The following is a 21,380-nucleotide window of genomic DNA, read 5'->3' as shown; positions in this document are numbered from 1 at the left end:
CACCTGCACCCTGCACCCCTCCTCCGTACCCCAGCAGAACCCCTGGCTGGCAGGAGATGGGTGTCCCTCCACTGCAATTTCACAAAGCACAGAATCTCTGCTGCGTGCCCTCCCACCAAGTGCAGGCCCTGGATACAAAGGAATGGTCTTCCACGCAGCCCAGTTCAGGGCTCTTTGGAGCAAGCACAGTGTGCTATTGGGGGTGTGTTGGGGGGAGATAACAAAGTCAGAAGCAGCAGCCGCATGTGCATGTGTGAACAATTTCCAAGGTATTCTCACCTCCCTTTCCCAGGGCAAGGGACAAGGAGTGGCAAAAAGGTATGTAGCATGGGTTCTGACTCCCAAGGGACCTGGTCGAAGTCCTGACACAGCCACGTATAGCTCTGTGACCTTGGGTAAGTCACTGCCCCTCTCTGAGTCTCTTTCTTGGAGCTGGCTTAACATCAGTGCCTCCTAGCTCTGAGTGCTTGGGATGACACCAATCAGGCACACAAAGCTTTGTATCTGGCACCAGGTAAGAGCTTCAGAGATGCCCATCATCCCTGTCTTATCCCCATGGAGAAGCCCCCTTGTTCTTCACAACTGGGAAGCCCGACCACTCACCTTCCTTAACTGGACGCATCTTGTCCACCCCTGCTTATCTCGAAGCATGATCTTTGCCCTTGGAAAACCAGCGTGTTTTCACATCGTACCACCTCTCTGCTATTTTCATGTAACTAACCTATGGCTGGCCACATTGGGGGAAAAATAACATTATTTATGTTATCAAGATTCAGTAAACTGGACTCAGAGGAATAATTGCCCCAGGGTGCGAATACCAGATTTTATTTGTATTGATCAAAAAAAATTTTTTTATCAAAAACACATCAAACTAGAAAAGGCGTAAGCAGCAGGATCAAATTGGATTTTAACTCCTTCAAAAATGACGTGGCTCCCTCCAGCAACCCATTCCAAAGACTCTTTGCAATGAGATGCTCAAAGTCAGGTGGGTGAAGGAGTCATGGGCAGTGGAGGTTGTTTTGCAGCCATCACTGAAGCACCAGGTTTGCATTTGGAGAGCTCCTGAGTGGATCAAACATCTGGATGCAGATGGGGGAATTCAATGGAGTACCTGTGTGCTGGTTTAGTGTGTCAGTCCTATGGCCCTCTTGGCAACGTTCAGCTGGCTAGCTGGAGCTTTCAGCGTAGGTATTTGGTATTGCACAAATACATCTCTAAGGAAATTGTTGTGCAGGATGAGCCCGACATACTCACCAACAATCAAGTTGGCTTGAAGAGCAAACTATTGTAGGCAGTTTGGAACATTGCAAGTTATCGCACAAATCTGGGTGTATGGGAGAGGCAATTCATTCATTCATTAGTTTATTCGTTCATTCAACAAATGTGCGTTGAGCACACATCATGGGCCAGGCTCTCTTCTGGGCATTGAAGATGAAGCAGAGAAAAATCCCCATCCTCCTGGAGTAGAAACACGGTACCTCCGAATAACGCAAGCTGGGAGGCTGATAGATGGTTCTGGAGGAAGCAGGTGTCAGACATGGTCCCTGACTTCAGCCTTTTAAAGGTCACTGTCCCGATACTGTGGCAGCTCTTTGTCCTTACATATACTAGTGATGCACCTGATTGCTAAATATCAAGGGACGGATGGTGGGGAAAGGGAAAAACACTTAGATAAAGAGGCAGAGTGGAGAGAAGGGGTGAAAAGAGGGGAGCCCACAGCTCAGAGCAGGTGGGAGGCAGGGTGGGCCTCTGGGAAGGGCTTCAGGCTTCTCAGGCTGTGATCTGCCAAGAAGCTGATGACATAGCCACCAGGGCAAGTCGGAGAAGCAGGCACAGAGAAGGAAATTCACCCTCCAAGCTTGCACCCCCAGCTGGGGCCACCTTGGACTGATGCCTCCACCTCATGGGAAAAATATCCAGGGCTTTGGAGCACTGAAGGGCTGAGGGCTTGGCCTCCCTCTCTGTCCCTCTACTTCCATCTGATAATAGGTGGGAAGAGCTGTATGTTTCCCCCTGGGCTCTGGCTCCCTGCTCACAGAGCCACATGGTTTGGTTTGTTTGCTGATGCTGATCTGCAGAATGGTGATTCCCAACACGTGGCCCCACCACGCAGCAGTAGCAGCACCTGGAAATTTGTAGGAAATGGGACTTCTTAGGCTCCATCCACCGAATCAGATTCTCCCCAGTGGGGCCCAGCAAGCTCTTCAGGTGATCCTCACGCCACTAAAGCTAGCGGCTGGTCTGGAGGATGCTGGGGAGGACTTACTGCAAATGTATTCATGGGCTTTGGTGTCCGACCCACCTGGGTTTGAAGGGAGCCTTTGCCACTTAGCACCCGAGCAAGTCTCCACATCTTTCTGGGCACTTCTCACTGCCCCCCTAAGATGACTGTGAGGAGTCTGTGATGCGTGTTGACTTCTTGGCACACAGCTGTCCCTCAATGAACCGTCACCCCCTCTTTGCTCTATTACCACATTACCTGACAGAGGTGAACCCGAAGAAAAGCTGAAAATGTCCAATAGGCATGCGTTGACCAATCACCTTTGGAAAATCGGCCTCATTAGCTCTGAGAGCGACAGAATCACAGCATGTTGGACTCACAGACTCTTCAGCTGTCAGAGCCAGAAAGAGACCACTTAGCTCTGCTCCACTTTCATAGGTGAAGGAACAGAGCCTCAGAGAGGTCATACACCTGGCCCAGGTGACATAGCATGTCAGGGCCCTCTCCTCCACTGTCCTCCTTCTGATCACACCCCCACCTTCCATCCTGCCCTTGGAGTTACTTTGCAGAGACTCACAGCCAGAGAGCCCCAACTGAGCCCCTCCCTGCTTTTGGCAAATAGCTTTTGAAGCCAGAGCTCATGCCAGCCCATTTTTCTGCTGCAGTTCTCACGGCTAGCCCAGAACGTGGCCCGTACCCGTGTTCAACACCGATGTGTTGTGTGGATAAATTAGTATCTTGAAGGTGTGGCCCTAAATTCAAGTCTTTCTTTCACTTCTCCTCTTGGAGGCTTCTCCAGCGGCAGGAGCCTGGGCAGGGGGAGAGGTCTCGGGCACAGGGGCCCTGCCTGGCCGGGGGCAGGTGATGGTCCTCACTTAGCCTCTGTTCTGCTCACCAGCATCCCAGCGCTGGGACCTGGTTCCAAGCCGGGGTCTGCTCAGGACCAAGTTTTCCAGGGCTGGGGCGTCCGCCTGACATGATACGTAACAGTAATTAAGAAATAAGCCGCCTCGCCCAGCTTCACAGCAATCATTTGGCTAAGTAACTACCATGGTCCAGTGCCTCAAAAATCACCATTAGAGTACGCTCCTTATGGCCATAAAATTTCTCGTTTTCTGCCTTTCACCAGCCTCCCCCTGCAATCTTCGCCTTGCTTTATTTATACATTCGTCCTCAAACAATGGCAATAAACTCTTTCCCAGAGTGTTGCAAATCAGAAATTTGTCCACATTTTTCCACCACCTTCCACTGTGGACCTACTCTGCCTGGGAACGGCCAGGCCAGGCCAGCTGGAGAGGGCCGGGCTGCTATAGATTGATGGGGGCACGACAGGATGGGGTTGCTGGGGAGAGAGAGTAGGGAGGGGACAGCAGGAGAATGCACTGTGAAAGGCCTCTTGCTGCCCAGCGACCAACCCAGTGACCAGACCAGCCAGCGACACTAGGGCCCAGGACTGGCTGGGGGAGGGGAGAGGAGGGGAAGCGTGAAGCATGGAGGGGAGGGAAGGGGAAGGATAAGCCTTTGCCACCCCAGGCTTGGGAGCTACTGGGAAGCAGAGCCAGCCCCAGGCTGAGTGGGAGGGCAATAAAATCAGTCATTCCCCTCCCCCACATAAAGCAGATGGTCTCAGGGTAGGTGTCCTGAGGCCCATACTGCACACCCAACTTAGAATTCTACTCCCTTCTGGAACTCCCCACCACTCCCATCAGTCAGTGTGCCTTTCTCCCACACCAGGTATTTATTGAAAGCCAGCCCGGCTGTGTGCCAGGTACTGTACTAGGCTCTGCAGGTGAAGTAATGAATACATCAGAGATAGCCCAGGCCCCTTCTCAGGATTGCTCTTCCCGAAGGACCTTTTGGTTTTAGGGACAGGAAAAATGGGGCTCAAAGACGGGTTTAGACTCACCAAAGATCACACAGCAAGTCGGCAGCAAACTCCAGGGTTCCAATCTGGAGCCCTTGGTCTTTGTAACCAGCCCACAGGCTCCCTGAGGACCCTCCTCTGAGCAAAACAGTCATCATGCCACTTGAATGGGCGCTGGTCACCTGTCGCTGAACTGGGGGCACTTTTGCGGTGCCTGTTTATAATTTAAAGCTGGAGGCAGCAACAGGTGGAGACATAATCCAGTTGAGGGCTTTGGTGTTGATGTGTCCAGAGGGCAAAGTCTGTCCTGGTAGGTGGGCTTCTTGGTGGGAAGGGGAGGCATGGCCTCCATTAAAGCAACTTGCCTCAGTGGCAGGGAAGGTCCAGCTCGCATCTCCACTGATTCTGCTTGACTTTCTCATCAGTGTTAGAGGATCAGCCGGCAGCGTGCCCATCTTTCAGAGTGTGGTCTTCAGCAACGGTGGCAAGTTTCTGAGACATCCTTTTGTTACTGTGTGGTGGACATTCGTTGCTGGGGCTGTTTCAGCGCTGGCTGTGAGGCAGCCGCTGGGTGCTTAGTAAGTACCTGCTGGGGCACATGTGCCTCTGTGCACCTTGATAGGAAACAGAACATCAGATTTCAGAGTTTCCTAGGAACTCGGAGTGGGGATGGAAAGAAAGCTGGATGGATAGAAATAACTGGGGAAAAAAACAGGCACAGAGTCCTGGGAGAGAAGCCACGACTTCGAGGGAGCTTAAGTCAGTTCTGTTGCAGTGTCTGTGATGCCTAAGACCCCTGGGTTAAGTTTTTTTTTTTTTTTTGAGATAAAGTTTCACTTTGTCACCTTTGGTAGAGTGCCGTGGCATCATAGCTCATAGCAACCTCAAACTCTTGGGCTCAAGCAATTCTCTTGCCTCAGCCTCCCCAGTAGCTGGGATTACAGGCACCTGCCACATCAGCCGGCTATTTTAAGAGATAGGGTCTCCCTCTTGCTCAGGCTGGTCTTGAACTCCTGACCTCAGGCAATCTATCCGCCTCAGCCTCTCAGGGTGCTGGGATTACAGGCACGAGCCACTGTGCCTGGCCTTCCCAGGTTCTTTATTTAATTGACAGCTGCAATTCCTGTGAAAGACTGTTATTAAGAGCATTCTATGGGTGGCACCTGTGGCTCAGTGAATAGGGCACGGGCTCCATATAGGGTGTTGGGTTCGAACCTGGCCCCGGCCAAAGTGCAACAAAAAAATAGCCAGGTGTTGTGGCGGGTGCCTATAGTCCCAGCTACTTGGGAGGCTGAGGCAAGAGAATCGCCTAAGCCCAGGAGTTGGAGGTTGCTGTGAGCTGTGGCACTACAGCACTCTACCGAGGGTAATAAAGTAAAACTATCTCTACAAACAAAAAAAAAAAAAAGAGAGAGAGAGCATTCTAGAATGATAGGAGCTAAAGAACTATTCCTAGTCACTCTGCACTGGGGTAAATCTAGACGAATATAGTTCCCATCCTCAAGGAGCTCCTAGTCTTATTGTGAAGCCACAATATCTATTCTGGGGTATTCCCAGCTTGATGAAAGGACTCAGTTCCCACACTTAAGAAGTTCAAACAAACTTCTTACCGCTGGATTATAAGGTGTATTTGGTAAACAGATGTACCCATTAAAAGCTAATTACAGTAACCTATTCCAAGGGCAGACGGGTGACACAGACAGCAAACACCACAGGGATTCAAGGAAAATTCTCTAGGTGTGGCAGTCACGGAGGGCTTCCTGGACTAGGTGGACTTCAAGTCTGGATTGGGAGGATGGGGCAGTTCAACAGTACGGACTGATATGCGGGCACTGTCCCAGGCCACAAACTGATATGAAGGCCTGGAAGTGGCCCTGCAGGGCAGTACATGTTTGAGCCAGTGCAGGGGGACCTGGAATCTCAGCCTCACAAGTGTCACCTCTATAGTTCAAATGACACTGCTACAGTCAGCCGCCTGGGCTTAGCTGTCTGTGACTCTACCATTGAGTTACTTAGCCCCTTGGAGCCTCAGTTTCCTTACCTGTACAATGGGACTAATAGTTACCTTCTCGGGTTATAGAGAGGTGATGTGAGTTGCTGTAAGAAAGGCACATATTATTGTCAAAACATTGGCAGCTGTTTTTTTTTTTTTTTTTTTGACCAGGGCTAGGTTTGAACCCACCACCTCTGGCATATGGGGCCGGTGCCCTACTCCTTTGCGCCACAGACACCACCCAGCAGCTATTTTTTTTTTAATGTGTATTCTCTGATGGCCTCTACTTCCAGCCTTGCTGGAGGAGCCTGCCTGTGATCACAGAGCCCAGTCTTCAGGGCACAGAGAGCCCCAGATTGAAGCCCTTTCTCATAGCTGAGCCCAGAGGCAGGGAGCTAGATGGTGGAGGGAGGTAATGTCCAGAAGTCCCAAAGCCATTTCCCATCTCCGCCTTCCCTGATGATCTTGCACCCGGCTGCAGCCTCTCTGCCTCCCAGCACTCCAATACCGAGGGGGAGAGGAAGGGGGGGGAACAGGGTCCCAACAGGCTTGGCTTCTCAGGCATATGGTCCCTTCACAGTCTGTGAAGGCTGCGGGGCATGGGTAGGTGCTCAGACTGCATCTTCCCCACTATTCGGGGCAGCTTCATCTGGCCACCGGGTCCCCAGCTGCTGCTATTTCTCCTCCACTGATTTCGAGGCCTCTCCCCAGGCCTCCTCTGCCCAGATTCCTGAGGGTCTGTCTCCGTCTGTGGCCCCTTTGTTTCTGCCAGTGCTTGTGTCCAGCAGAGTCCCTTACCTGAGACCACGCTGCCTTCTCCTCTCTGAAGGTACCATTTGCATCTAGGATGGATCTCCTGGGGGAGGGATGGGACGGGAGCGTCTGTGGGCATAGCTGGATTTGTGCAAAGCCTCTTCTGTAGGAGAGTAGGGAAGAGATTGCAAAGAAGAGTTCATTCATTCAGTCATTTGTTCCTTCCTTCATTCGTGCATTTATTCCTTGCCTCTGTGTTTTGTGCCAGGCAAATGTGCTTGCCTCTGGGGGATCCAGAGGTAAAATAAGTCCTCAGTGGGATGGGGGTGCCAATAACAATAGCAGTCATGATAGTACCTAACGTTTATTGGGCACTCACTGTGTTCCAGGCACTGTTCTAAACTCTTGTCTTGCAGTAATTAATCTTTGTGTAAGACAACTCTATGAGGTTGGTACCGTTATTTTTCTCATTTTACAGATGAGGAAATTAAGGCCCCGATGAATTAAGGACATTTTCTAAGTTAGTATGAGGCTGGGATCACTGCATCAAGGGTACCCCTGTGTATGTGTCATGGTTCCTGTCCTGGGAGCCACATCCATATCCTTGCAAGTAGACAGAATGGCAACTCTTATTCCCAGTGGATGGCTGAGGAAATGGAAATTCCAAGAGGTCAAGTGACATGCTCAAGGTCACACAGTAGGTCAAGGACTGAGCTGGGAGAACCAACTCCCTACCTGTGAGGCTTCTATTCTAAAGGAGAGGTGAGGATGGGTCTGGGAGTGGTGGCCAGCAGGTTGAGGTCACCTGCAGGTCTGGGAGCCTCCACCCACAGTTCTCCTATCTTGCCCTCTTCCTTTCTGACTCCCAGCGCTATCCCCATGTAGAAATAATCAGAATAAGGCCCCAGAAGTCAATAGCTGGAGAGAGGCAGGCCCAGAGCTCAAATCCAGGTGGATCCAACTTTTCAGCCCCTGCCTCTCCCTCACTCCCCATGTCAGCTTTTGGTGGCGGCAGCCATGCCCTGTAGGACAGGCCAAGTAGGAGGCCCTTCAGAGCAGGCATGGACTTCTGCTCTGGACCCAGCACCACTGTCACTCTCCCTACTTATTAAATGACTCAGCAAATGACTGAAACAACCCCAGGAAAAAGGGGAGTGGAAACTGGTGCGTCATTTCACAATGGTCTTAAAGCCACAGGACGAGTGTAAAGGGAGACTGAGTGGGCTCCTGTCTTGGTAGGCTAGTTCCTAACTCTAAGGCGCTGATGTAGAGGGCCCACCTTCTCTTCCCTACTGACCCACAGCTGCTGCCCCTTCTGAATTTCCATGTAACATGTTAAGGAGACTGCACTGGAAGGTCCCTTGCAACATTTTTCTCTTCAAGCTTTTGACTTACGCCAAGCAAACCCTAGTTTTGAACTCTATGTAGCCAGGAAGTCTTCCCTGACTAAGTGCCCTTGACTCAGCTGGTTCCAGCCCTCAATACCCACTCTCCTCTCTCTCATGTGTGACTTATGCATGATTCACAGCTCAATGCAGAAGCAAGAGCCCTGGATCCATCATGGGAAAGTGTGGCTGTGAATTCTGGCTGTGCAACTACACAGTACTACTTCTAGCAGTACTACTTCCTCCTTCCTGGATGGGCCACTTCCCAGCAGGAATGTATAAGCAGTGCCCTCTAGCGTCTAAGAGCAGTACCATGATGTGCACACAGAGCCATGATCAGACAACATCACACATGGATGTGACACAAACTATCTACCTAGGGTTCAGAATATTTAAAAAATGCAGCCCCTGATGGGGTTAGATGGGACTTCCTGGACAAGGACAAGTCTTGTCAAATTTTGTGAACAAGGTGAGAGTTCCAATGCCAGCTTTCCTAAAGACACTCCCCTCCCTTCCTCTACTCCTTGAGTTGGGAGAGTGAAATTGAGCCCATCAACTTGTCTCAGTCACCAAGAGACAGCAGAGGATCCAGTCCCACAGAACCTACTTAGGGCCTCACATTGCTGGGACCTCCCAACACAGGAGGCCTCTCGGAGCAGCATGGGGACAAGGGCACTGGCCAAAGAGCCCGAGGCCTGTGTTCTTTCTGGTTCTAGACCCGCTCACAGGGTCGGGCAGACATCAGCATGAGGGGCCTCCCCCTCTGCCAGCTGCTGGGCCTCTTGGAGGAGAGGAGCCAGGCCATCCCCAGCCAGGAATCCTTTTTGAGAAGAAGCAAGAAGCCCTCTCTTCCAGATCAGTGCTCACCTGCCTTCGTCTTCCTCCTGGTGAAGAACTGCGGGTGGAAGACCAGCCCCAAATTGGCAGAGCTCCTGGCCCTGCCACCTGCTAGTGGTCCTGAGTGAGTCCCTGAGACTCAGAGCTTTGTTCGCCTTTTCTGTGGCCACTATCTGCCTTGTAGCCTTAGGCAAAGGCTGGACACAATGGACTCCCCTGTGACATCAAGATGTCCTGGATCTTCCTGAGCCAGCCTAGGAAGGGGAGAGAGATGGGGCTGCGGGGCTGCCTGGGCAGGCAGAGCTTAAGAGTTGATGGATGGATCCAGGATGGATCCAAGGGGGCACGTGCAGCCCCCCCCTCTGCTCCTGAGCCCCTCACTCGCCCTCTTCTCCATTGGCCCTGCACCCCTGCCCTGCTGCCTGGAGGGGACAGGACACCTGGCTGAGGACCCTGCTCACCAGGGCAGGGTGTGTGTTGGACAGAGTGGCCACACTAGAGCATGGACTGGTCAGCTTGGGTGTCCATCTAGGACCCAGCCTTCCCTTTACCCGTCTCCTCTGTGCCCCCAGAGCAGGGCTCTGTCTAATTTCACCTTTGAACTCACAGACACTAGGGACAAAGATGGCTTGCCAGGACACATGTGAGATGATTGAGCGGAGACAGTTTTGCTCTGCCCTGGCAATGAGAAAGCAGAGGTGAGCACCCCAAACCCAGGTGGAGAAGGGTGCCGCCAGGAAGACTTACTCCTCCCCAACACGGTTCTATGTGCCTTGGGATACTAGCTCGTTTCATCCTCCATTCATTCATGCCACAAGTTTTGGGGCACCCACTTTGTGCCAAGCAGTGGACATTCAGCAATGAACAAAAAGAGAGGAGAACATGGCCTTATGGAGCATGAGGTGGGGGCAGGGGGGAGCTGTTGGGGACAGATGACAAAACATAAGATTGAGCGTGTCTGACTGTCATATGTGCTGTAGAAGAGCCCAGGGGTTCCCCGTTACTATTCATATTTTATACATTTGGGGCCCGCAAATCCAGAGAAACCGAGCCTAGAGCTGGCACCCTGTCCTTGGCCTGGTCAGCTGCAAGGACCTCCCAGGCCAGGAGGTGTGTGGAGGAGGCCAGCGATCTGGGGTTCAGGGAAATACGGGGAGGACAAAGGCCAGGGAGCTGGGGGGTGGGAGGGAGTTTGACAATCCTGAATCTCCCAGGCTTGGTGCTTGCATGTGAGGCAAAAAGAGAATTAAGGACACTGCTGGCTGGGGGTGGTGTCCAGCACTGGGATGGACACCCAAGAGGACCATGAGCAGAAGAGGTGGGCAGGAGTGGGACTCTCCATGCTCTCATTGGCCCCGAGGGAGATTTAACCTGGAGTCGGTGTGATGCCCTGCCCTTGCTCAGGGTCTGGCTCCCGCAGCCATGACCGGGCCCACGCACAGCACGCCAGTTACAGCTGAGCAGTTCTCTGGGAGGGGCAGGGAGGGCGCCTGCCATGGCCTGGGCTCTCGGGCCCCCAGCTGAGCTGTAAATGACTTTTCCATTTTCCGAGACCTGCGCCCAGGCCTGTTTGGTATTCAGGGACGCCCAGCCCACACTTGCCGGCTCTCAGCTCTGCCCGAATTACTTGATTAAAACGCATATCAACTATTATGTGATTCGTTTCTCTGCCGCTGCTCCACGCCGGGGCCTATGTTAAACTGTAATAAAGTCTGGATGGGAGGCAGGTGGCGGGAGGGAGGAGCAACAGGAGCAGGGGTGGGAGGAATCTGTGGGTTGGTGGGGAGGCAGACAGGACCCCAAACCTCAGGCCCGCTGCTGGCGTCCAGCATTCATGGCTGACACAGGGTTTGGAGATGGGGCAACTCCCTCCTGCCTTTTGTGAGATGGGTAGGGCCAGAAATTGTGACCGTCTTATTTCAAGGCTTTTCCTCTGGCCAAAGAGGGAGGAGGGAAAGATGGAAGGTGGAGAAGCTACACTGGTTTTCAGGATCAGAAATGGGATTTTCTATCACCTGGGAGCCTGCTGTGGCCAAATTCCTTCTCACTTGTCTGGGAGTCCCGAGTCCTGGGTTTTCTTCCCAGACTCACCACCCTAGGACTCCACTGAATATCTGTAAAATGGAGATAATACTGCCTGCTTGATCCTCCAAGGAGATTGGGAGAGACTATGTTGGTACAATGAAAGGGCTTATAAACTGTAGAGTGCCATGCAGAAGTGCAGGGAAGACTATTGTGGTGGGTCAGAGCTCAGAAGGAGCTTTTCAGTGCTTCTGCCTGGCTCTATTCATTCAAGTCTTCACTGGGTACCTGCTGTGTGTCCGGCACAGCCCCTGGTGTGCAATGTGGCCCACAGACCAATAAACAGGCAAGTTCACTGTCTCCTGATGAGCTTTGAGAGCCCCAAGGAGGGGCACTGAAATGGCCTAGATGGGATTCAGCCCTGGAGGGGGAGGGAGCTTAGCCCAGCTTCCTCACTTACAGAAGCCCTGTGCAGCTGGATGGGGAACCGTGTGGGGTGGCAGGGTGAGTGGGGTGACATGGGCAAGGCAGATGGGGCTGGAGCCTTGCTGACATGGCCAGAGCTTCACTGACGTGGCCAGAGCTTCCTGGCACACCTTGCAGTCTGTGATGGTTTCCAAGGCTCAGGGGTCGTTAAAGGAAGCTTTGTAGGGGAGACACTGAGAGCTGCCCACAGCAACCTTCCTTCTACACTCCTGTGCTGCCCTGAGCAAAGCTTGCTCCTGCCCACCCCAAAGCTTTGACAAGCCAAATGGCTCCCAGCATCCCTCCTGCCACTGTTCCTCCTGTCCTTGGGCTGCTCTGAGGCTTCTGTGAGTCAGGTAGCTGAATTGGTGTTTTATGCCTGTCCTGAGCCCCAGGTCATTTGGAAGCAGCGTTACCGCCATCAGACAGGGGTAATACCGCGTCCATCAGATTGGGAGACTCCTAAAGTAGAAGCTGTTTCTTCCCTCTGCTAAGGGAAGGGTTGTGATTGGGAGGGCACCCAGGGAGGGGTTGTGGTCTCCCCTTTCCCCATAAGGACCTCCCCACATCCCTAAGCAGAGACAGGATCCGGGAGCCCTCCTTGTATTCCTGTCTCAAGACTGTCTCCAAACTAGCACCTGGCTCTATCCCACCTCCTGGAACCAGTCCATCCCACAGTGGCTCAAAAGCAGGAAGGCAGGAGCCACCACTGGCCGGGGGCTCTCTCCCCCACTGCCCACCCTGAGTCTGGCTCCATTCAATGAATGCCTTCTCATGTCCACTCTCCCCTCATCACCTCTCCTGTGCTGTGCAGCTTTCAGGGCATGGAGGACTCAGCCCCAGCCAGTGGGGCCTCTCTGTGGCAAATTCCACCTGATCCTGTTGATTTATTTAACTCTGAGGCTAAAGGGTTCCCCCGGGTAGGGAAGGGTGCCCCAAGCAGCTAGAGAGCACAGGAAACTGAGGCAAGGGTGACGTGGGAGCATTAGGGGTCTTTGCACCCCTTCTCATTGTCTCATTTCCCTGTGTCCCCACCCCCTCTCCTGTCATCCTATCATCATCATCAACAATAATATTAATAACCCTCCATGTGCTCTTGAAGTTCCAAATTACTCCCATAGTCTACTTGATTCCCTTCTCAAAGCCATCCAGTGAGGTGGTCAGGGATGTATTATTGTCCTGATTTTTACAACTGAGAATACCAAGGTCCAGAGAGGGGGATTGACTTAGTCAAGGCCACACAGCAAAGCAAAGACAGCCCAGAATCCAGGCCAGGATTCTTTTTTTTTTTTTTTTTTTGAGACAGAGCCTCAAGCTGTCCCCCTGGGTAGAGTGCCATGGCACCACGCTCACAGCAACCTCCAACTCCTGGGCTCAAGCGAGTCTCCTGCCTCAGCCTCCCAAGTAGCTGGGACTAGAGGCGCCCACCACAGCGCCTGGCCATTTTTTGGTTGCAGCCATCGTTGTTGTTTGGCGGGCCCGGGCTGGGGATTCAAACCCGCCACCTTAGGTGTATGTGGCTGGCGCCTTAGCCGCTTGAGCCACAGGCGCCGAGCCCAGGCCAGGATTCTTGACTCAACCAGCACTTTCCCAGGGACCCCTCAGAACCCCCCTAATCTGCCCCTTCTTCTCCATCCCTCTCCAGAAATGGAGCATGGGCTGACTGGCTATGTGGCCTCTTATCAAGAGACCAAACCTCTCTGAGCCTCATGTTCCCTATCTGTAAAAGAGTCAACAGTCCCTGCTTCATAGACTTATCGGAGGTTGGCACAGAGAAGAGACCCCTAGAATAGGGGTCTCTTCCCTCGTGCCAGGCCAAGGGGGTTGATGGAAGCTCATTCTCAGGGGGCTGAAATCACAAGCAAACTGCAATCCTGTTCTCTCGAGATCTGTCTGGACCTCGTGGGCAGACGACAGAGCCTTACTCTCCCGACCCAGCATCCAGAGGGTTGTTATGGCAACACCCAATATCAGAGAGGGTCATTGCAGAAACCTTTAGACAACAAAGACCTGTGGGCCCAGCTTTACCTTCCCCCGTCTGGGCTTTGGTCTGGCCATCTCTCTAGATCTATGCAGCTCCCCAAATCCCTGCTGAATAGGGGCCGGAGGGACAAGGAGGAACTGGACCCAGAACTAAGCCCTGAAGGTTTCAGATGATATGGAGGACAGAGGGATCAGATGGGGCTAGAGAGGGCCCTGAAGCTGGGGACTTGGTAGAAGCTCCTAGAATTTTTTTTTTTTTGAGACAGCGTCTCAACCAGTTGCCCTTAGTAGAGTACCATGGCTCACAGCAACCTCAAACTCTTGGGCTCAGGCAATCTTCTTGCCCCAGCTTCCCGAGGAGCTAGGACTACAGGTGCCTACTACAACACCCAGCTAGTTTTTCTATTTGTAGATACAAGTCTCACTTTACTCAGGGTGGTCTCAAGCTCCTGAGCTCAAGCAATCCACCCCCCTCGGCCTCCCAGAGTGTTAGGATTACAGGCATGGGCCCTAGAACCTCCTAGAATTTTACCTCTCAGCTGATGTAAAGCAAATGTTGGTGGTCATTTGCAGGATTCACGATTTTGGTCACAACCTTACAAACTCTCCTATTATTTCCTAAATATCTTAGTTTATACACAAGCATCTTAAAAAACCCAGTACAAGGAAACTAATGCTCTTATAAATGGAAAATAAATATCATTTCCTATAAATAGATGGGAGCCATGAAAATAACATAAAAACAATCAACACTGTTTAATTTTACATAGATATTGTTAAGCATGAGAGGCCCCAAGCTTGAAGCTGCTCTCTGTGTAAAGATGGGCTCAGACCATGCTGCTCTAGGTGGTAGTCACTAGCCATATGTGGCTATGTAAACTTGAACTCAAAATGAATACAATTTAACATGAAGTTCTAATTAGTAGGTAATTTTCAAGCGCTCAATACCACATGGGGCTGGCAGTGCCATATTGAACAGCATGAATCTAGAACATTTCCACCATCGCAGTAAGTTCCACCAGGCAGCAATGCTCTAGAACTAAACTTAGCTGCACGCCTCCTCCACCACACTGGGCATGTCCCCAGGTAGGGGCTGTGTCTAGGCCTCTCTCTGACCTCACAGCTCTGGCCCATAGATTTCACTCCCATACCTCTGGTCCCCATCCCATTCATCTCATTCAAGTGTCCCCCTGGAGGGACCGAGTCTGGTGTCCCATTCCCAGCCTCCTTCCCTGCCTGTCAGCACCGGCTTCCTCCTTCTGAGGTCCCCAGGGCCTTGCTCTCCTTGTCACCATCAGAAAACTGAGGTCATGCAGTGAATTTCAGGAAGTGAATCCTTGGAATTGGGCTCCCTGCTACATCCCCTCTGCTGGGCCAGAAACAGGCAGGAGACACAGGCTGACAGGGGCAGGGAGCCAGTTCAGTCCCTGGTATCTCAGCTGAGGAGCTTGTGCAAACCCTTCCTGCAGCCTCCACAGCCTGGCCCCGGGGAAGTGAGCTGACCGCAGCCTCCAGGGCTCTCCAAGAGGAAGCCTTTTGCTCTCCCAGGAAGAGCAACCTCTCAGGCTGCAGGTTGGAAATTAGTGAGGGTAACCGGAGGGTGACAGGGGTTGGCCCTGACCAAGGTCATCCAGGTGACCTACTGCAGCCTGGAGGGTCACTCAGAGACCTTAGAACATGGAAGGGCTGGTTTGTGTAAATCCTTCATGTTACAGTGGGGAAACTGAAGCCCAAGGAGGGGAGGTGGACTTCCTAGGGTCACAGGCATTTAGAAGCAGAGCCAGGACTGGAATCGGAGCTTCCTGGCCACCAGCTCTGAACATGCACACTTGCTTCCTCCTTCCCTCCCTTTCTTCCTTCTTTCCTTAGTTCCTGCACTATCTTTCCCAAATGCAGTAACATTTTTGTTTAAATAATCACTGCTTAAAAAATACTAAAATACAATGGCAGCAATGGCCAAGTGCTTAAGGAAATGGACTTGAAATCTAATAGAATCTCCCCGTGCAGATTTAAACCCTGCTCACTTTGGATGTTGGTACTTTTGGCCCAGCAAGGTAGCTCTCGCCAGTAATCTTAGCACTCAGGAAGGCCAAGGTGGGTGGATCACTTGAGCCCAGGAGTTCAAGACCAGCCTGAGCATGCAAGACTCTGACTCTACTAAAAATAGGAAAAAACTAGCCGGGCATTGTGGCAGGCACCTGTAGTCCCAGCTACCTGGGAGGCTGAGGCAAGAGGATCGCCTGAGTCTTGGAGTTTGAGGTTGCTGTGAGCTACGATGACACCACGACACTCTACCCAGGGTGACAGAGCAAGATTGTCTCAAAACAAAAACAAAAACAAAAAACCAACAAACTAAAACTCAGACCAGTGTGAAGAAGAGAACAGAAATTCTGTCACCTTGGAGGTCAACATTTGTTATGTTTGGGAAATAGGATTCATGTCATGTGTGTTTTTTCCAAAAGGGATTCATCTTTGTCCACTGGTTTATATCTTGCCTTTTTCTTAAAGTCAGGTTTTTTGAGGTATAATTATTAACATACAGTAAAATTCTCCCTTTTTTTAGTGAGCATCTAGCTCTATGAATTTTATTTTATTTTTTTCCGAGACAAGTCTCAAGCTATCATCCTGGGTAGAGTGCTATCGTGTCACAGCTCACAGCAACCTCAAGCTCTTGGGCTTAAGTGATTCTCTTGCTTCGGCCTCCCAACTAGCTAGGACTACAGGTGCCTGCCACAATGCCTGGCTATTTTTCTGTTGCAGTTGTCATTGCTGCTTTTAGCTGTCCCAGGCCAGATTCAAACCCTCCAGCCTCGGTGTATGTGGCTGGCACCCTAGCCACTGTGGTATGAGTGCCGCCAGTTTTATGAATCCTGACGAATGTATTTTACTATGAAAACTGCCTGAGTCTTATGTCATGGGTGTCCTGCTGTTGTCAGTAGAAATAACCAAAATGCCCAACTGTAGTGGAACTGGTTTTATTTTATTTTTTTAGAGAGACTTGTCCTGCCAGGACTTATTTAGCCAGTCTCCTAGGGTAAGGCCTGGAGGTTTCGTCCATCCTTCACTCTGATAAACACCCCTATGGTGAACATCCTTCTTCTTTCCTGTGCTTAGGAGCGAGCTGATGCTCGGGGCGCTGGTCACACGGGTGCCTTTGTCCCCTACTGGGCCCCAGCACCCCCCACCTCACTGAGCTCCCGCCCTCTCCCCAACTGCAGGAAACAGGCTGGACGAGGGCTCAGACGTGGAGTCGGAACCTGACCTCCCGCTGAAGCGGAAACAGCGTCGCAGCAGGACCACGTTCACGGCTGAGCAGCTGGAGGAGCTGGAGAAGGCCTTCGAGAGGACTCACTACCCAGACATCTACACCCGCGAGGAGCTGGCACAGAGGACCAAGCTGACCGAGGCACGCGTCCAGGTGAGGAGGCGCCGGGGCTGTTCCCGCCTGGGGTATATTCCAGATGCTGGATTAAGAACTCCAGGGTGGCCAGGGGCAGGGAGTTCTCCACTGGTGGGGGGTTCCAGCAGGTGTTCTGGGGACCATGTAGATAAGGTGATGCAGAGTCAGTGGGCAGCAAATGTCAGTTGACTGAGCAGTGGACAGCTCAAGGGGGTGGGGGGAATGGAGGAAGAGCTAGAGAGGGAGAGAAGAGGGAAAGGGAGGGAGGGCAGAAAAGGAAGAAAGAACAAAGGAGGAAGAGGAGGAGGAAGGATGGAATGCAAGAAGGGAGGGAAGGAGGGCATTCATTCAGCTAAAAGAGAAGACTCGGGGAATATAAAAATCTCCAAATCTGGTTCGGCTCCCATAGCACAGTGGTTACAGTACCAGCCACGTACACCGAGGCTGGTGGGTTTGAACCTGGCCTGGGCCAGCTAGAACAACAATGACAACAAAAAATAGCTGGGCACTGTGGTGGTGCCTATAGTCCCAGCTACTTGGGAGGCTGAGGCAAGAGAATTGCTTAAGCCCAAGCGTTGGAGGTTGCCGTGAGCTGTGACGACATGGCACTCTACCGAGGGTAACATAGTGAGACTCTGTCTCAATAAATAAATAAATAAATAAAATCTCCAGATCTCTGCAGAGGGGAGGAAGTGACAAGAACAAGCCTCGCTTCCTCAGATGGGTAATGAGCTTGCTGTTGTGGGAAGCATGCAACAGAGTGGTCGGGCACACTCCCAGTAAGTTAGCCCATCGAGGCAGGGTGTGCAGACCCAGAGACCTTGAGCATCACCCCCACGCCCTTTGTGAGTGCAAAGGAGAATAGAGAGCAAGGGCCTGCTGGGGGCCTGAGGACTGTCCCCACCATGCCGTGGGGGGCGGGGGACTTGCCTCCCCGCCCCAGGCTGAGCTCTTAGATTCTACCAGGGCTACAGGTGTTCTCCAAGTGCAGGAGGGTCTTTGCGGGCCCCACTGGAGAGGGCTGAGACAGAACAGGGGAGAGGAAGAGGCAGGGCAGATCGTGATGAACAGCTCTTAGGGGGAACCACTCCTGGCTGTCTTCTCCATGGACGAGAGAGGTGGGTCTGCAGAACGGCCACCCAAACTGATCCTGTGGCACCTCTACCCAAGAGCGCCAGCTCTTATCAGGCACTCACTCAGTGCCAGCTGCAGTGCTCAGGCTTCTTACACGTGACCTGGTGGAAGCTCAGACCCCCCCCCCACACACACACACATCAGGTCGGTACTGCTACCCCCTACCCCAAGCCACAGGTGCCAAAGATGAAGCTCAGAGAAGAGATATGCCCAAGGACACTAGCTGGATAGTGGCTGAGCTAGGCTAGTGGCCACCAAGACCCATGTCCTCAAGGGAAGGAAGCTGATTCAGAACCTGGGATTTGAAAGCTAGAGGGACTATCCTAGAAGCAAACTGGCATTTCCGCACTCCGGGAACCAGGGGACACCTCTCCCCGGGGTTGGCGATCCTTAGCTGCCACTGAGGGACACCCCAAGGGGCAGGCGGCAACCAGCAATTCTCACTGCCTCCCCTCCTCTCAGAGGCGACATCTGAGCCCACCCCAGCCCCGGGGTTCCCCCACTCCCTCCTCCTGCAGCTGTTCTCCACACATTCCTGGCCACTTTCTCATCCCCACGTCTGGCGGCCCCCAAAGCCTGACCACTCCTTGTAAAATTTCCTGGCTGTCAGGGCAGTGCTTTTATTGACCCAGGGGACCCAGAAACAGGTGTCACTCAAGGTCCCAGGAAGGAGGAGGTCTGGGAATGGAGAAGTGGCCAGAACCCCTGCCGGCAGCCCCATGGTGAAGCCCAGGCCTGCCTGTGTGTGGACTCCCCTGCCGTCCCAGGCTTCCCCAGTGCAGGGACAGGGTCTCTCTCCTCAGACTAGGAGCTCCCCCGGGCAGGGGCAGAGTTTCCCTGCTCCCACTCCCTTAGCCTGAAAGCTTTCTGAATAGGGAAGAGAACAAAAGATGTTGCGTTTTTAAAGCATAAACACAGGCTTGAGGAGTCCTCAAGGGACAAGTAGAAAGTGTCTCAAGTCCAGTATAAAGGTCTTCAGAAGACAGCTCAGGACTGAGAGCCTCTGGTCCCTGACTCTGGCCAGCGGTGTTACCGTCAATAGGCTACTTTCCTTTCCGAAGATCTAGTTTCCCATGTATAAATAAGGCGATGGAATTCAAGGATCACTGTGACCCTTAAAGTAGAAGGGTCCTTGCTTATTGACAACAAGGGATGCCTTGTAAGGAGATGGAAGGCCCCATGACTGGCAGTGTTCAAGCAAAAGCACCAACGTGCAATTGACCTGGAACTCTAGCAAGAGGATTCTTGCTATGGACCTTAGGACAGGACCTCAAAGTTCTCTGAGCATTGCTGAGAGGATATAGCTTTATGCTTTTGAGGTCTTGGACTCTGATTGTAAGAGTTTACGGTCTGGGGATTTTGCAATCCTGACATCTCATCCCGGGGCCTTGGAAGATGGGTGGGGTTAGTGGAGTGGTTCAGGGTGGGTTCAGAGCTTAGGTGTGAATTCCACTCCATCACTCACCCTCTCCACCCTCACTCTCGCCACCTGGAAAATGGAGATGATAATAATAGCATCTACTTTGTTCTAAGGACTAAATTATATGTTAGAAAAAAAGGAAGTACCCGGCATACAAAAGTGCCCCAAATAGGTGCTGTTATTATTAAAACTCCACCTGTTCTTGATCGCCCCAATTTAGGCCACCTTGCAGCTCCAGATTCATTCACCTGACAGTCATTTCTCAAGCACTTACTATGAGGCAGGTAGGGTTTTAAGCATTGGGGATTCAGTGGGTCAAAACCTCTGGCATTTTAATAAACATATGAGCAGGTAAACATTATGTCAGGTGGGGATCTTGTAACCAAACAGTGGCCTGTTACCTCTCTCTAGCTCCCCTCTAGACCTGCTCCCCCACAGGAGAGCCTCTCCTTGAAGCCTTCTGCAGAAAGCTGAAGCCCAGTGAAAAGTGGGGAAGGCGTGTCAGGTGGGAGAACCCACACCTGGGGACCCATGACTCCTCTCTCTGGAGGAATTTCCATTTTTATATAGCAGGTGGTCCAACCCCAATCTCACATGTATCTTCTTTAGAGGTGAATAGATCTGCTGTGTCCCGAGTATCACAATGCTGTTTCTTCTAGAAACAGAGGCCACAGGGCTGACAGGTCCTGAGGTCACCCCGTGGTGTCTCCCACGACTGTCTGTGAACACGTCCCCATCCTTCAGATAATTGGCGCCAAGATACTAGTGATGTCCCAGCACCTAATTCAGACCCCTGCTAAACGTTTGCTTCTGGGGGGTGGAGACTCGGAACAGGATGGGGGCGGGGAGGAGCTCTGAATAGAAATCCATTTGGAAGCACCAGCAGGACCCACTAATTGACAACAGGCATGAAATCTTTGAATAACACTAGCTATCATTTACAACACAGTTCTTACCTGCTGGGCACAATGTACCTACATTATCTTTATTCATCCTCACCAGAGCCCTATGACGTAGGTTGATTTTTCTGTCCATTTTGCAGATGAGAAAACTGAGATTTAGCTGAGGAAAGTAGCCTCCTCAAGACATAGTTAATAAGGGACTGGAGCAAGTTGGGATTGGAACCCAAGTCTGCCTGCTCATGTTCTTTTCCTCTGTGCTATATTAAGAGAAGAGCCAAGTGAAATATTCTGCTCAGTAAACAGCTGGCACCAATGGTGCTTTAGAGCTGGGATCAAGAATGAATTAACAAAACTTAGCCCCTGGCTGGGCTCCTGTAGCTCAACGGCTAAGGCGCCAGCTACATACACCAGAGCTGGAGAGTTCTAACCCAGTCCGGGCCTGCCAAACAACAATGACAACTACAACAACAACAAAATAGCTGGGCGTTGTGGTGGGCACCTGTAGTCCCAGCTACTTGGGAGACTGAGGCAAGAGAATCGCTTAAGCCCAAAAGTTGGAGGTTGCTGTGAGCTGTGACGCCATAGCACTCTACTGAGGTTGGCATAAGGAGACTGGCTCAAAAAACAAAAACAAAAACTTAGCCCCTGCTTCCAAATAACTCAACCCTGATTGGGAATTCTAGCTGAGGTGCTGAAGCCACCATAGTTTCCCTCAGAGCCTCCATTTCCCCATCTGTACATGGGCAGCTTGCTCTAGCAGCAGTTCTCAACCTGTGGGTCCTGACCCTTTTGTAACAATGAAAATACATCGTAGCATTAGGAAGGTTGAGAACCACTGCGTCTAGACTCTGGCAAAGAGTCCTGCCAGATCAGCCAGCCCGGAGGGTCTCTGCGAGAATAAGAGTTGTATGTGGCCAATGCTGTTCTAAGCACTTTGCTTGTGCTAACTCATCTTACACCACCTGGAAGATGGGTGTAATTAGCCTCATATGGGATAAAAG

General features: G+C 51.9%; 1 protein-coding gene across 2 annotated transcripts in view; it reads left to right on the top strand.

Annotated features, from left to right (window-relative positions):
* PAX7 (paired box 7) overlaps positions 1–21,380 on the top strand; it is a 102,033-nt gene that overhangs the window by 37,275 nt on the left and 43,378 nt on the right. For both annotated transcript variants that reach the window (XM_003783851.1, XM_012801511.1), the window contains exon 5: positions 16,742–16,941. In XM_003783851.1, coding sequence (XP_003783899.1) covers positions 16,742–16,941 — 200 coding nt within the window. The remainder of the gene's footprint in view (positions 1–16,741; positions 16,942–21,380) is intronic.

This window comes from Otolemur garnettii, unplaced genomic scaffold (assembly GCF_000181295.1).
Source record: "Otolemur garnettii isolate 467f Iridium unplaced genomic scaffold, OtoGar3 scaffold00009, whole genome shotgun sequence".
In the NCBI taxonomy this organism is placed as follows: Eukaryota; Metazoa; Chordata; class Mammalia; order Primates; family Galagidae; genus Otolemur; species Otolemur garnettii.
This window is presented reverse-complemented; position numbering and strand designations above follow the sequence as displayed.